We start from the raw sequence: 13,634 nt of genomic DNA, 5'->3' as shown, positions 1-13,634 counted from the left end.
CGCGGCCCGCCTGAGCCCTGGCTGTCATGTGACCTCGGCTCACGTGTCTCTGCAGCCGGCTCGGGTGGGAAGCACCTTAGGTAGGTGGTAGGAGGTGGAGGCGGTGGAGGGTGGAAGTGTTAAGTCTCGGACCCCAGCTGTCTAGAGCCCTGCCCACTCCGTGCGGGGCTCCGAAGCCCGGCGTCGTCGGTCCCCCGCCAGCCCTCAAGAGGACCGGCTTTGCCGCGGCGCCGTAGTTCGGACTGTTTCCACCTAGTGCTAGGCCTGAAGCGCCTTCCTAGCTCACCTCACAGCAGCCCACTCGCCTCGCTTGGGGCCTGGGGATCTGCCCCTCCGCTCCGGTTGCGCCCTAACCCACCTCCCAGTGCAGCCATCCCTGCTTATTTCTGGGATCCAGCCCCAGACTGGACTGGGAACCCACTCCGGTTGGGATCTGAGAGGGCCTATTGCAATGGTTACAGCTCTGGCCTGAGCCTGTGGACATCATTTTTCTGGTTCTGCCGACTATCTGCTGTGACATTAGTCTAGCCTCTTTCCTTCCCTGGGCCTGTTCCTCTAACTGATCTGGTGCTCCATTATTGAGTTAACGTCAGAGCTGCTGACGCTCTGCTGACCAACGCAGAAACAGCTCACACTCTTCTCTCCACTGACAGCAGATTTTAGATAAAGTCTTGAAGAAGAAATTGGGGCCAGAGAGGGAAGTGAGGAAAATCAGATCCCAGGTCTTCGAGAAGGAGCTGTAAGAACAACACACCCTCCACCATAGCCCATCAGGCGGAAGGAGAAGGTAAGGTGGGGACAATGGAACCGGGGACTTCTCATGGAAGGACAGCCAAGAGATCTTGGACCAGTGCAGAGACCTCTGTGTCTGAGATGTGAGCAGGGTGGAGGAGGGGGTCTCACAGCTCTGGGAGCCCTGACTTTGCAGGGCTCTTTCTTGAGCTATGCTGGAAACCTGGGAGCCCAGAGCTCTCTGCCTCCACTACTCACAGCTTTGATTTTTTTTTTTTTTTTTTTTTTTTTTTTTTGCTGTGTTACTGGTTGAGTAACAGGTTGCATAAGAGGAAGCCTGTGGCATCTGATCTTTCTGGACTTGGAGCCAGCAGAGAGATATTTCCTCTGGAGCTGTGTCCCTTGGTTGCATGCTTGGTGAGAGCACCCAAACTCTCTTTTTTCCCTCTCATGAACGTATGGTTCCCATCTTTGTTCATCCATCACCAGGAGAAGCAATGAGAAGCATCCGACGACCTGGGGGTGGGCGGTGGCCTCATTAGCCATTCTAAACCCCTCAGTGTGCTGAGGGCATCAGAGAGACGCCTCTCTGATAGGCAATGGTTAGGTCAGTCACAAGGGAGAAGAGTGAGAGTTAGCCTTGAATTTTCAAGGGCTTTGCAAGCTACACAGAATTTAGACTCTGGGCTAGAGGGCAGTATGTTGGATTGTAATATATTGAAATACCCACACTTCTAGGTGAGGGCTGCGATTGCAAACCCTGTGGTGTGGAAACAGGCTGGGAGGCCAGATAGATTTAGACCCAAATCCTGCTCTGCCTTTTGCTAGCATGTGACCCTGGGTCAACGATATGATCTCTCTGAACCTTATGACCACTGTGATAAGGACTGAATGAGATAAGATATGTCCAAGATACTTCTGCCCAACAGGAGTGTAGCCTCTCCGTAGTGCTGATGTGTTAGTATTCCGCTCTCTTAGGTTTAGGACTTATTTACCTATGGGTCTCTAAGCCTGAAGCAAGCAGGCTTTACATCAGATATATTTCTGCCTCTGCCACCATACACTGTGACACCCAAATGCAGTGTTCTGCAGAGGCACACCTGGGTTTGAATGTCAGCCATATGACCTTGGGAATGTTGTTTCAGCGTTCTGTGCCCATCTCAGCATAACAGTAGTACCTGTGTTTCCCATCTAGGTTGAGAAGAGCCAGAGCTCACAGGCCTCCTAGGATAACAGCCCCAAACAGGCTAGTGCCGCCCTCCAGCTGCCCAGGGGATGTGGTTGTGAGGCAGAATCCACAGACCCCGTGGGAAGAGGGCTCCGAGGGCCATGGCCCAGGTCAGCATCAACAATGACCTTGGCGAGTGGGGTCTGAGCACGGACTCCGGGGAGCGGGCCCGTCTGCTGCAGAGTCCCTGCGTGGACACAGCCCCCAAGAGTGAAGGGGAGGCGTCTCTTGAGAGTCTGGGCAGAGGCACCACTTCCACAATTGGGGCCATCTTCATCGTCGTCAATGCCTGCCTGGGTGCAGGGCTGCTCAACTTCCCGGCGGCTTTCAGCACTGCAGGGGGCGTGGCAGCCGGCATCACACTGCAGATGGTGAGTGTGCTGGCCATAAGGGCCAGAAATGCAGTTCAGGTGTTGGGTCTGAGCTCTTTACCTTGGAAGGGAGGCTTTGCCTCAAGGATAGTCAGTCAGTGACACAGGCTACCACTGCTCCCACCCTCACCTTTGGCAGACATTACTAACCTATCCCAGCACTCTTTCATCTGAGCCCAGGTGAGGCTGCAGAAGGCTTCCCAGCAGTTTGGACATCGACTGCATATTTAATAATTTTGTAGTTTATGTTTAAAAAGTGGGCTCTTACCTTTTAGAACTACATGCTGGAATATTTACTGGTGAAATGATTTGATAGCTTGTATTTCCTTCAACATAATCCAGAGTGGCAGAGGGAAACAAGATGAGCCATGAGTTGATTATTTTTGAAGCTGAGTGATGGGTGCATGGTGGTTCATGATACCATTTTGTCCCTCTTGTGTGTATTTGAAATTTTCCACAAAACTTCTTCTGTTTTTAAAGAAAATCTCAACTCGGCAGCCTCCAGCAATCTGGTAAAGTTGCCTACAAGATGAGGCTTATTTACCAAACTGGCAGTAGGCATTGGCCTAGTAAATGCTGAGCAAGATCAGGCAGCCCTTTGTTGCCAGGCCTGTCCCACACCCTGTGGCTCTGTCCTGCTTGCAGGGCATGCTGGTCTTCATCATCAGCGGCCTCGTCATCCTGGCCTACTGCTCCCAGGCCAGCAATGAGAGGACCTACCAGGAGGTGGTGTGGGCTGTGTGTGGCAAACTGACAGGCGTGCTGTGTGAGGTGACCATTGCCATTTACACTTTCGGCACCTGCATCGCCTTCCTCATCATCATCGGGGACCAACAAGACAAGAGTGAGGTTCCCCCTCAGTACCTACTTCATCCCTCCCGCTCGGCCCTCGGGATCCTGGGTGGAGGAATGGGCACGAACACCTGCCCAAGGCCTAGCCTGGGTCCAGCCTTCTTCTGTGAATCCTCCCTCCTGGCTGCTGAGCCCATTAGACAGATGGAGGCCCTGAGGCTCAGCAGAGCAGGAGGGCCACAGCCTGCAGGAGCCTGACATGACATTCCCTCCTTCCTCCCTGTGCAGTTATAGCCGTGATGGCAAAGGAGCCTGAGGGGGCCGGCAGCAGCTCCTGGTACACAGACCGAAAGTTCACTATCAGCCTCACTGCCTTCCTCTTCATCCTGCCCCTTTCCATCCCCAGAGAGATCGGCTTCCAGAAGTATGCCAGGTTCGGAGGCTCCACCCCAACCCAGGCCAGACAGAAGCTCTAATCACACACAGCTAAAGGCCCAGGCACTGCTGGAGAACCCCTCTCCTTCTGGGCAGCCAAAGTGGGCAAGGCAGCGTGGACCATGGCTCGCAAGGCCACCAGCATAAGATTTCCTTTTGTGTCTGCATCAAGGGAGACAGTGGCCCTTTGCATAGTGAGAGATCCTGTTCCAAATGTCCTTGTCACAGAAGAGACAGGTGGTTATCAGGAGTGTGAAGGGAGCTTCCAGGCCAGGACCTTGGCTTTCCCAGGGAGGAGGGGATTTTTTATCATTTGGAATTGTAAAGCCTGGCCCCATCTTCCATGCAGCTTAGTATGAAGAGACAGGACTGGCTTCCTGGCTCAGGGTCTGAAAAGCTGTGTAATTCTGAGCCATTTCCTGTGATCCACAATTGGCAGGGTCACACTTGGCTGTCTCCAAGGTCCCCTTTAATGTTGACATCCCCGTATTTGAATCTTCAGCCCTTTTACCTCCAGCGGCTCCTACTTCTCAAAGGCCCTTGTAGCAGTCACCAAGTGAGGGCTGCACTGATGGAAGAAACACATATGCTTTGAAGCCCAGACCTCTAAGCCGAACCAGTGCATTTCCTAATGGTCAGAAATGTTAGTCTGGTCCCCTCTTGCGGTCCAGCTCCCTCCAAGCTGTGACTGGTTTCTCTAAAACCTATTTCTTTTTTTTTTTTTAAGTTTATTTATCTATAATAAATAATCTATACACCCAACGTGGGGCTCAAACTCATGACCCCAAGATCAGGAGTCACATGCTTTTCTGACTGAGCCAGCCAGGCGCCCCTCTAAAGCTTATTTCTCATGGATTTTTTTAATCTTTGTTTGGAATAATCTCCCAGTTTATTCAGTAGACACTGTGGTCACTAGAGCTGAGGGTAAGATACCCCTGGGGTGCAATCAGAGAGAGGGCAGCTGGGGCTGGGGAAGAGGAAACTCAAACCATTCTTTCTGGCAGCTTCTTGAGCGTCGTGGGCACCTGGTACGTCACTGCCATCATTATCATCAAATATATCTGGCCAGATAAAGAGATGACCCCAGGGGACATCCTGACTAGGTGGGTAAGAACCCCAAGGAAGCCGCTACTTGGGCTCCAGGAAGTACTGGGTCAGACATCAAAAGGCCATACAGGTGCTCTTTTTAAAGCTCATTAGGTCACCAGAGCTTGACTTGTTGGTCATTGGAGAAAGGAGGCAAGAGTGAGAACCAACATCCAGTATCCAGTATCCAACAGATAAGCCATTGTAAGACTTGGCCTCCAGTTATGGAGACTACCAGGGTAGAATTGCATATTTTTGCAACTTGTCCTTATCTGTAATTTCTGTATGAGGATGAATCTGTTTTCTCATTTAAAAAAAAAAAAAAAAGTTTCTTGTTTTTGAAAGAAAAAGGAAAGCAACTCCAGTGCAGCAACCAGAAATTCTGGATTTTGGTCCCAGGAGGGTCTTCCAGAGTCTCAGTGTACTGACCTGTGAAATGGAGATGTGCCCTCTCCCTGTTTCCAGACTTAAGGGGGTTGAATGTGTAGAATAGTGGTTGGTGGAGGCCATGGTGAGATGAGTGAAGAGTAAGGACATGGGGCGGTTGGTGGCTCTGTGGGATTCACAAGCAGCAGACTCTTTGTGTGTTTGTCCACAGGCCAGCTTCCTGGGTAGCCGTGTTCAATGCTATGCCCACCATCTGCTTCGGATTTCAGGTGCCAGTTGCAAGGTTCCTATTGTCCTCTTAGCTCACTCCCCACCCTGGGCAGGAACCCACATTATAGGGAGGATGGGGACATCCTGGGAGGAAAGACAGAGTCAGAGCACTGGGACTTGTCCTTTGTCCCTGGTGCCTTTGTCCCCAAACTGCCTCCCTCTGGAAACTGGGAAGGGGTCACTTCCCCACCATAACTGTGACCTTCACCCTAACAGTGCCATGTGAGCAGTGTGCCGGTCTTCAATAGCATGCGGCAGCCCAAGGTGAAGACCTGGGGTGGGGTGGTGACAGCCGCCATGGTCATAGCCCTCGCTGTCTACATGGGCACGGGTGAGTGCTCCCCTCTGATGGCTGGGCTTGGAGTGCTCCCACTTTTCCTCTTTGTCTCCAAGTCCTCTGGCCAAGCTTTCCTGGGGACAGCCCAGCATTCCCAGCATATCAAACACTTCTGTAGGCATTGGCTTGAACCTGGGCTGCCTTGGGCCTCCTCCCCCCCAAATGAGAGAGATGTATTCACCCATTCACTTGGCAGCTGTCAGTCAGTGCCTCGTGAGTGCCGGGAACTGTTCCCAGCACAGGGGATGCTGTGAAGATTGACAGACCTGGTCCTGCTTACCTGGAATTGACAGTCTAGCCAGAGAGTCTTACAAGAGTAAGGCAGGAGTCAGTAAGGACATCCAGACAGTGGGGAGTGCCACCACAACAGTGAGACAGGGAAGCTGTGAGTGGGACTAGAAGAGGTGGTGACAGCCTCCATGGTTCACAGGAGGCTCCTGTCTGAGGAGCCCCAGAGATGAGGAGCGAGCATCTGAAGGGCTGAGAGAAGAGTGTTCCAGAGAGGCGGGAAATGCCAGGCCCCTGAGGCAGGGACAGACAGGGCTGTGCACCTGGAGTGGGGTGATTTGGGGGTGGGGGGCAGGCAGGGAGGCCAGACAGGGACCGGAGTAGGTCCTGTTGGGCCTGAGGACTATGGGGAGCCCAAGAGGAAGCATTTCCAGCAGGGGCACATCTCAACAAAACATGGCTGCGGGCGCCATGCGGGGAATGGTTTGGATGACAAAGCAGAACAGGAAGACCAGGCTGTGATTCCTTCCACAGGTGTTATGGGGCCAGCATTGTTCTACCTCTGAAGACAAAGCCAGGAGCAAGAGGGGCAAATAGGCCAAGTCCCTGTCCTCCTGGGGCTCATGTTCTGGCTGGAGAGACACACAATGAATAAGTGTAAAAGGAAAACACACACACACACACACACACACACACACACACACACACACACACACAGGAGAGTTCTGAGGAAAATAGAGCAGGGTGCTGTGAGTGAGCGCCCAAGGTCAGGGGTTATTGTGGATGGGCAGGGTGGACTCATTCTCTGAGGAGGGGACACCAGAGCTGTGACCTGAATAGTGAAGAGATAGGGGTGCGAAGGGCTGGACAGACAGAAGGTTAGTGCAGAAGTTCTGAAACAGGAACGTGCTGGGTGAGCTCAGGATGACAAAGGTGGCAGTGGGGAGGGGATGTGAGAAGTCAGGGACAAAGCCTCGGGTCCCAGCCTGACACCCTCTCAGCCTCCAGAGCTGCTCCAGCACCCTCCCCATCTGAGTTGCACCCTGGAGTAAATGGTCCATCCCCCTCACCCTCCCAGGATTGCCCCTGCCAGCCCTCTTGTCCCTGTCCTCAGGCATCTGTGGCTTCCTGACCTTTGGAGCTGCTGTGGACCCCGATGTGCTCCTATCCTACCCCTCGGAGGACATGGCTGTGGCTGTTGCCCGTGCCTTCATCATCCTGAGCGTGCTCACCTCCTACCCCATCCTGCACTTCTGTGGGCGGTGAGCCCCCTCCCCACCCCATGGGTGTGCTCCCTCTCACCAGGACTCCTCAGCACCCCTGAGAGCCCTTTGAACATAGTCCTTTGGCCTTTTGTGAGTCTTCTAAGAACCTGTAGTCAGATCCTTTCCTGAACACCTAGCCTCCAGCGTACCCAGACCCTTTCTTTTCAGGAGGACAATAGCATCAGTTCCCACGAGGTGAGCATGTCCTGGGCCAGGCCAGGCCCTAAGCACATCACATCCACCATCCCATCCAGTCCCCGTGGCAACCACAAGAGTACTGCTGGACCCATTGCACAGAACAGGAAACAGGATCAGCACTTAGGGCCTTACCCCTAGTCTACGCACTCAGAGGTCTGGCTCTGTGAACCGGAGGTGGGGGCCTCTGAGACACTCTCTGTGTGGGCAGGGCGGTGATCGAGGGCCTGTGGCTGCGCTACCAGGGGATGCCCGTGGAGGAGGACGTGGGGCGGGAGCGGCGGCGACGTGTGCTCCAGACTCTGGTCTGGTTCCTGCTCACCCTGCTGCTGGCACTCTTCATCCCTGACATCGGCAAGGTCATCTCAGTCATCGGAGGCCTGGCTGCCTGCTTCATCTTTGTCTTCCCAGGTATGGACCTGTGCCCGCCCCCTGCACACTGCCCCCCGCCCCGCCCATGCAGTACCAGCTCCCAGGGTCTCCCGGCCTCAACTCCTCCCTTGCTTACCTGCCAGGAGAGTAACCACCAGCCCTTACTAATCACCCACCTCAGGCTCTGCGCTAACCCCTGCCCCTCCTGAAAAGAAGGGATAGATGTTATCTCCATTCTGTTGATGAGATGTGAGGAGGTTAAACAGACTCAACCATTGAGTAACAACTTTTCTGACCCAAGTCTGTCTAGGTGCACAGCCTACACTCTTAACCTTTCATTCGCTTCTCTGTTGCTGCCTGACTGTTAGGGATCCGGCTGGTTCAGCCCATTACAACCCAGAGAGTGCCAGGGTCTGGCGGCAGCACCCGGATACAGAAGTCGGGAGACCCAAGTTTCAGACACAAGTCTGCCACCGGATCCCCAAGAAGTGCTCCCACCTGCCCAGCCATGAGTTCTGCCTGTACCCAGCTTATTTCTCTCTAGGAGACCAACTTGAAAGTCCTTGCCACTTTGCAAGGAGCAGGGGGGGGCCACATCTGCTCAGAAGTGCCCTGGGAAGGGCCCTCGGGGTGGTGGGGGCTACTGCTGAATCCCCTTCCGTGGCTGCCCCTTTGGCTCTGGGGCTCTCCTGCAGCCCGAGGAGAGCCTGTCAGATGCTGGCCTCTCCCGGGAGAGCAGATGCAAGGCCTCCGACTGCGCATGGAGTGGGGCAGAGGTGAAGAGTAAACACGGGCCTTTCTCCATTCACCAATACCTCTTGGTAAAGGGGGAGGGTGGGCCTGAGTGAAGGAGCCCGCCTGAGCTCTCGGGGCCACGTCTTCTCTTCCAGGGCTGTGCCTCATTCAAGCCAAACTCTCGGAGATGGAAGAAGTCAAGCCAGCCAGGTAAAGCAGAGCCCGGGGCGTGTGGAGGTGCCAGATGAGGGATGGGCTGGTGGGGGCGGGGGTGCTTAAAACGGGGAGAGATCAAGACACCTGTGGACTTAAAAATAGCAGAAGAGTTTTTGGGGCGCCTGGGTGGCTCAGTCAGCTAAGTGTCCGACTTCAGCTCAGGTCATGATCTCACGGTTTGTGAGTTCGAGCCCCGCTTCGTGCTCTTTGCTGACAGCTCAGAGCCTGGAGCCTGCTTCAGATTCTGTGTCTCCCTCTCTCTCTGCCTCTCCCCCACTCATGCGCGTGCGCACTTTCTCTCAAAAATAAATAAACATTAAAAAATTTTAAAAACAAGACAAACCTCATACCTTTAAAAAAAAAAAAAAAGCCTTGGGGCGCCTGGGTGGCTCAGTCAGTTAAGTGGCCAACTTCGGCTCAGGTCATGATCTCGCGGTCCGTGAGTTCAAGCCCCGCGTCAGGCTCTGTGCTGACAGCTCAGAGCCTGGAGCCTGTTTCAGATTCTGTGTCTCCCTCTCTCTCTCTGACCCTCCCCTGTTCATGCTCTGTCTCTCTCTGTCTCAAAAATAAATAAACGTTAAAAAATTAAAAAAAAAAGGCATGAGTTGTCTAAATACCTAAGAAATGGGTGGCACATGCTAGCTGTGACAGTTTAAATGCTACTGAAGGACTTTAGAGAAAAAAGTGGAAGTTCCTCTTGCCCCTACAGCCCACTCCCCACCACATCCCTTCTCCTGAGAGCTCTCTGTCATCAGTATGGTCTTCTAGTTGTTTCTGTGTGTGCATACATGTCCAAATACATAGAGCTACGCATACGTATGCACAAACACATGAAATTTTGTGTCTGGTTTGGTTTTTTCAAAAATGGCTTCATGCCAGACGCTTTTCTACCACTTGCTTCCTTTCACTTAACCATGTGTGTTAGAGATCACTCTACGTCAGCACAAGAAGATCCATCCACTTCTTCCCTTTTTTAAGGGCTGCGGAGTGTTCTAGTGTGTGAATGTGTGAATACTCTTATACATGTGCATCTTGACACACCTGTTTCGAGGATCTTACTAGGATCAATTCTTAGAAAGAAGTTGCTGGATCAAGGGGCATGCTCATTTTTACTTCTGCACATGGGTTCAAATTTCCCTCTAGAAAACCAGTTAGAGTCCTAGCAGTAGAGTGAGGGTACCCTGTTCTCCACACCCCTGCCAGTATTGTCTAGAACACCCTTTTTTTTTTTAATTTTTAATATTTATTTATTTTTGAGAGAGAGACAGACAGAGACAGAGTGTGAGCTGGGGAGGGGCAGAGAGAGAGGGAGACACAGAATCTGAGCAGGCTCCAGGCTCTGAGCTGTTAACACAGAGCCCTATGCAGGGCTTGAACCCATGAACCCACGCTTGACCAACTGAGCCACCAGGCGTCCCAGAACAGCCTTTTAAATTTGTGTTAGTCTAGTAGATGAAAAACACAATATTGTTTTAATATCCACATTTCCTTGAATAGTGCAGAGGTTGAAAACAGCTTGTAAGCTTTTTTAAAAGAATTATATTTACATATTCTATATACTTCATTCTATAATGAAGTAATATTCATTATAGAAAACTTTAAAAGTACAAGTGTAAGGAAGAAAATTTGAGTCATCCTTAATGTCAATACCCTGTTGTATCCTCTTACTGCCTTGTCACTATATTTGATATATATATTTGCAGATGTCTGCGCTTTTTTTTGTAAATGGAATGGATCACACTCCATGTGACCTGCTTTTTTCTGAACACGTTTCCATCAGGAGGCATGCATTCTAATCCTGGTTCTGCCCTTGGCTTGCTGTGACCTGTCAATGAGCTCCATTAGGTCTTGGTCTTCTGACCCATGGACTGGATCTTACACTTGGCCCCACATACCTTTGTATGAAAAGTCATTTAGAAGTAGGAAGTGCTCTACTCACTAGAGAAATGCTATAAGTAATTACAATAATTAACTCACACACACACACACACACACACACACACACACACACACACACAAGTCTGCAAAGCCAAGGGTAGGTTGACTGACTAGGCCTCTCTCTCCTGCCTTACAGCTGGTGGGCGCTGGTCAGTTATGGTGTCCTCTTGGTCACCCTGGGAGCCTTCATCTTCGGCCAGACCACAGCCAACGCCATCTTTGTGGATCTCTTGGCATAACCACTGCCTCCCAGGCAACACATGGCTTTTGCCACTGGACCCAGGAGCCCATCTCTTAGAGTTGTGGGGTCACCTTGAGTCCAGCATCATTCCCAACTGCTGGTAGGATGACATCTGGACATCCTTTTCCAAGAACAGTTCTGGAGTAAAATCAGGCCTCACACCTCTGGACGGCTCAGACCCAGCTCCCCCTGCTCTCCAGTCCTGGCAGTGCCAGGATGGAGGGAGGAGGTCTTGTATCACAGAAGAACCTTCTCTGTCCTTCAACTCTCGACTTCTCCACCTCTGAAAAACATGGGTGAGGAGGATCAGAACATCTCAGAAAAAAGACCGCAGCCTGACTTTCCTTTGGAGAAAGTATGGGCAAAGGGCCACTCGACAGAGCACCCTGTCCTGAGCAGGACCTGTGCTCATTATCCCGGGACTCAGTGCCTGCTCCAGTTGGGCAGCCGTTTGGCCAGCCATGACTTCTCTGGGATCTGGCAATTTCCAAAGGTAGCACAAAAATCATACAGATGCACAGAGGTAGATAGAGTCATGCCTTGTCCACCCCCAGCCTCGGTCCAAAGTGAACCTGTAGACCTCTTTTCCGTGGCTAATTGACATCTCCCAAGGCTTTGAGGCCTCACCCTCTTTCCCCAAAGCTGAGGGTCCAGGCATCCCTCTCCTCCTCCATCTCCAGACATCATCAAGTCTAATGTTTACAAACGGTGCCAGCCCGGCTCTGACCCAAAGGACAGGGGCCGTCCCGTGCCACCACGGTGCTGTGAGTACTCCTCAGTTAGCTTTCCCCTTGGCAGGAAGTCTGTTTATCTCACTCAGATTCCAGATGAGCCCCTCGTTTCTGTGGCACAGGGTGGGTAAGAGAGAAGGCTGGGAATCTTTCAAACCCACGCAGGTTGGGCCTGTCAAGGTCCAGGTGAGCCTCTCTGTTACCTTCTCTTTCAGTGACTGCTTCTCTCTGCCTGCCCTCTGCTCCCCTCTCCCCTGGCAACCCCAGCAGGATAGCCCACAGAGAAGAAGAGCAGCCGAGTTGTCACTGACTGGGCAGCACTTGAGTGTAGTCACGCCGGTCTAGAAGTTTCCCTTCTGGTCCAGATCTTGTCTGCTCCCTCCCCCCAGCATTTCTTCAGCCCCTCCCCCAGTTTTCTAGCTCAGTCTCTCCTGCTCATGTAACACTGGGGCAGGAGTTGTGCCCAACCCTCTCGTGTCAGCTTCCTCAGCTCCACAGGCCCACCAGACCTGGCCTCAGTGACCCAACACCGAGGTCACATGTGGGTTGTACCCCAGGTGGGGTGAGGAGGGACACTCTTCTCCCATTCTCAATTCCCAGTTTTCCCTCCTTGGCTGTTCACTTTGACCAATGCCAGGCATTGAATCAGGCCTCCTCCACCTGGAACTCCTAGAATTTCCTTGGCCCTGCCTGCCCCAAACCTCTGTACGAGGGGTGAGAGGGACCCCCACCCCACAGCCCTCCACTCAGGGCAGTGAGACCACAGAAGCAGAGACTGGCCGCAGCCAGATGGGTTCTGCTCAGGTCCTGGAGTGGATGACTCACCTTTCTTCACATCCCTCAGCCCCTCAGCCCCTGGAGCCAGACCCCCTGTGCTGTTTTCTCTCCGCCCCCTGCACAGCACCAGGTCCTTTCAGTGTCCATCCATGCTCAGTCAAGGGATGGGGGTGTAAGGGGAGTCCTCGCACAGAAACAGACCCATCAGGAAAAGGAGCTGGAATCTGGCCATGTGGCCTAAGCTCAGGAGCCCCCTGCCCTGCCCTCCCAGCCAGGGTATTTTACTGTTTCTTTTCTACTTGTGCACATTCATACCAGAGAGGATGGCTAATAAAAAGAGACTGTGCTGCTGAGCTCTGTGGCCTATGTCCAGTGCTGGGGACACAGTCCAGACCACTGACAGGAAGAAGGTAGGCTGGTGGAGAAGGGGTGGGGCAGGCACTTCTGGCTTCATTGTCTTTGACCCCTGTGTCAGGGATGAGTTCTGCTGTGTTCCCCTGACCAAGACGGGAGCATGCGAGTGGTTCTTGGTACCTCCCCTCTCTTCCACATCCCATCAGGCCCTGCCTGCCAACCTGGGGATTTACCCTGGGCTCCTGTCCTTGGTTTAAGTCCTGCTTGTGTCTTCCCCGCTCCATGTGGCCTCAGACTGGCCTCTGTGCTGCATGTCTCTTGCCAACCTCACATTTTGGGGTGAGCTTCCAACTCCTGAGCATCCACCCTCATCCTTTCAGAGGCATGTGTTGAGCAGACCCTGGTTGTCCTGGTAGCGGAGCCAGGTACTGACTGCTCAGTGCTGGCAAGAAGGTAAACTCAGCAAAACAGACAGCGGCTCCACCCTCAGACCAAGTGGTCACACAAGTATCTATTTGCAAATTGTGATATGTGCCAAGAGGAGAACATATAGAATGTTCTATTGGGGGGCCTGAAGCTTGTCTGGGGAGTCAGGGAAGGCTTCCTGGAGGAAGTGACATTTAAGCTGGCCCCTGAATGATGAGTAGGAATGAACTAAATGAAGAGAGGTGAGGAAACCTTTCCAGGCCATGGGAACTACATGTGCACTTGGTATTGGAAGAACATTGTCTGTGGGGTATCGGCTGGATGTGGGAGAGCAACAGGGATGAGACTAGAGCATTCTGGGGTGGTCTTCAGTGGCGCCCCTCTTGCCCACAGGGTAAAGTGTAACCAGCTCATCTTCCACCACACTCCCTCCCTCCCTCCTGGTGCGAGTGGGGACTCTCTCCAGGGAGAAAATACTTCTGAAGTGGCCTAGTACTTTTGAGGGCTGGAGGAGTGAG

General features: G+C 52.7%; 1 protein-coding gene across 4 annotated transcripts; it reads left to right on the top strand.

Moving 5' to 3' along the window:
- Positions 1-12,689, top strand: SLC38A7 (solute carrier family 38 member 7). Of its 4 annotated transcripts, none has more exons than XR_013552497.2 (13): positions 1-80; positions 654-787; positions 1,053-1,149; positions 1,928-2,331; positions 2,977-3,175; positions 3,412-3,556; positions 4,563-4,661; positions 5,243-5,300; positions 5,518-5,632; positions 6,981-7,128; positions 7,538-7,737; positions 8,067-8,474; positions 8,589-8,632. XR_013552497.2 is itself a non-coding variant. In XM_060650628.3 (13 exons), the coding sequence occupies exons 4-13, from the start codon at positions 2,062-2,064 to the stop codon at positions 10,824-10,826; spliced, it is 1,392 nt and encodes a 463-aa protein (XP_060506611.1). In that variant the 5' UTR covers positions 1-80; positions 654-787; positions 1,053-1,149; positions 1,928-2,061; the 3' UTR covers positions 10,827-12,689. The 4 variants fall into 4 exon arrangements, 3 of the variants coding, with proteins under 3 accessions (XP_060506611.1, XP_060506609.1, XP_060506610.1); XM_060650628.3 differs by lacking the exon at positions 8,067-8,474 and adding an exon at positions 10,724-12,689 and having other exon boundaries at positions 8,589-8,643; XM_060650626.3 differs by having other exon boundaries at positions 8,067-8,638.
- Positions 12,690-13,634: the final 945 nt, after the last annotated feature.

The sequence above is a fragment of the Panthera onca genome, chromosome E2 (assembly GCF_046562875.1).
Source record: "Panthera onca isolate mPanOnc1 chromosome E2, mPanOnc1 haplotype 2, whole genome shotgun sequence".
Classification (NCBI taxonomy): Eukaryota; Metazoa; Chordata; class Mammalia; order Carnivora; family Felidae; genus Panthera; species Panthera onca.
The sequence above is the reverse complement of the archived record's forward strand: the minus strand, read 5'-3'. Positions and strand labels throughout refer to the sequence as shown.

Coding starts and splice junctions, on each gene's coding strand:
- SLC38A7 (XM_060650626.3), top strand. CDS start 2,062: ATGGCCCAGGTCAGCATCAACAATGACCTTGGCGAGTGGGGTCTGAGC. Junction 5,301..5,517: donor CCATCTGCTTCGGATTTCAG/GTGCCAGTTGCA, acceptor TCACCCTAACAG/TGCCATGTGAGCAGTGTGCC. Junction 5,633..6,980: donor CGCTGTCTACATGGGCACGG/GTGAGTGCTCCC, acceptor CCCTGTCCTCAG/GCATCTGTGGCTTCCTGACC.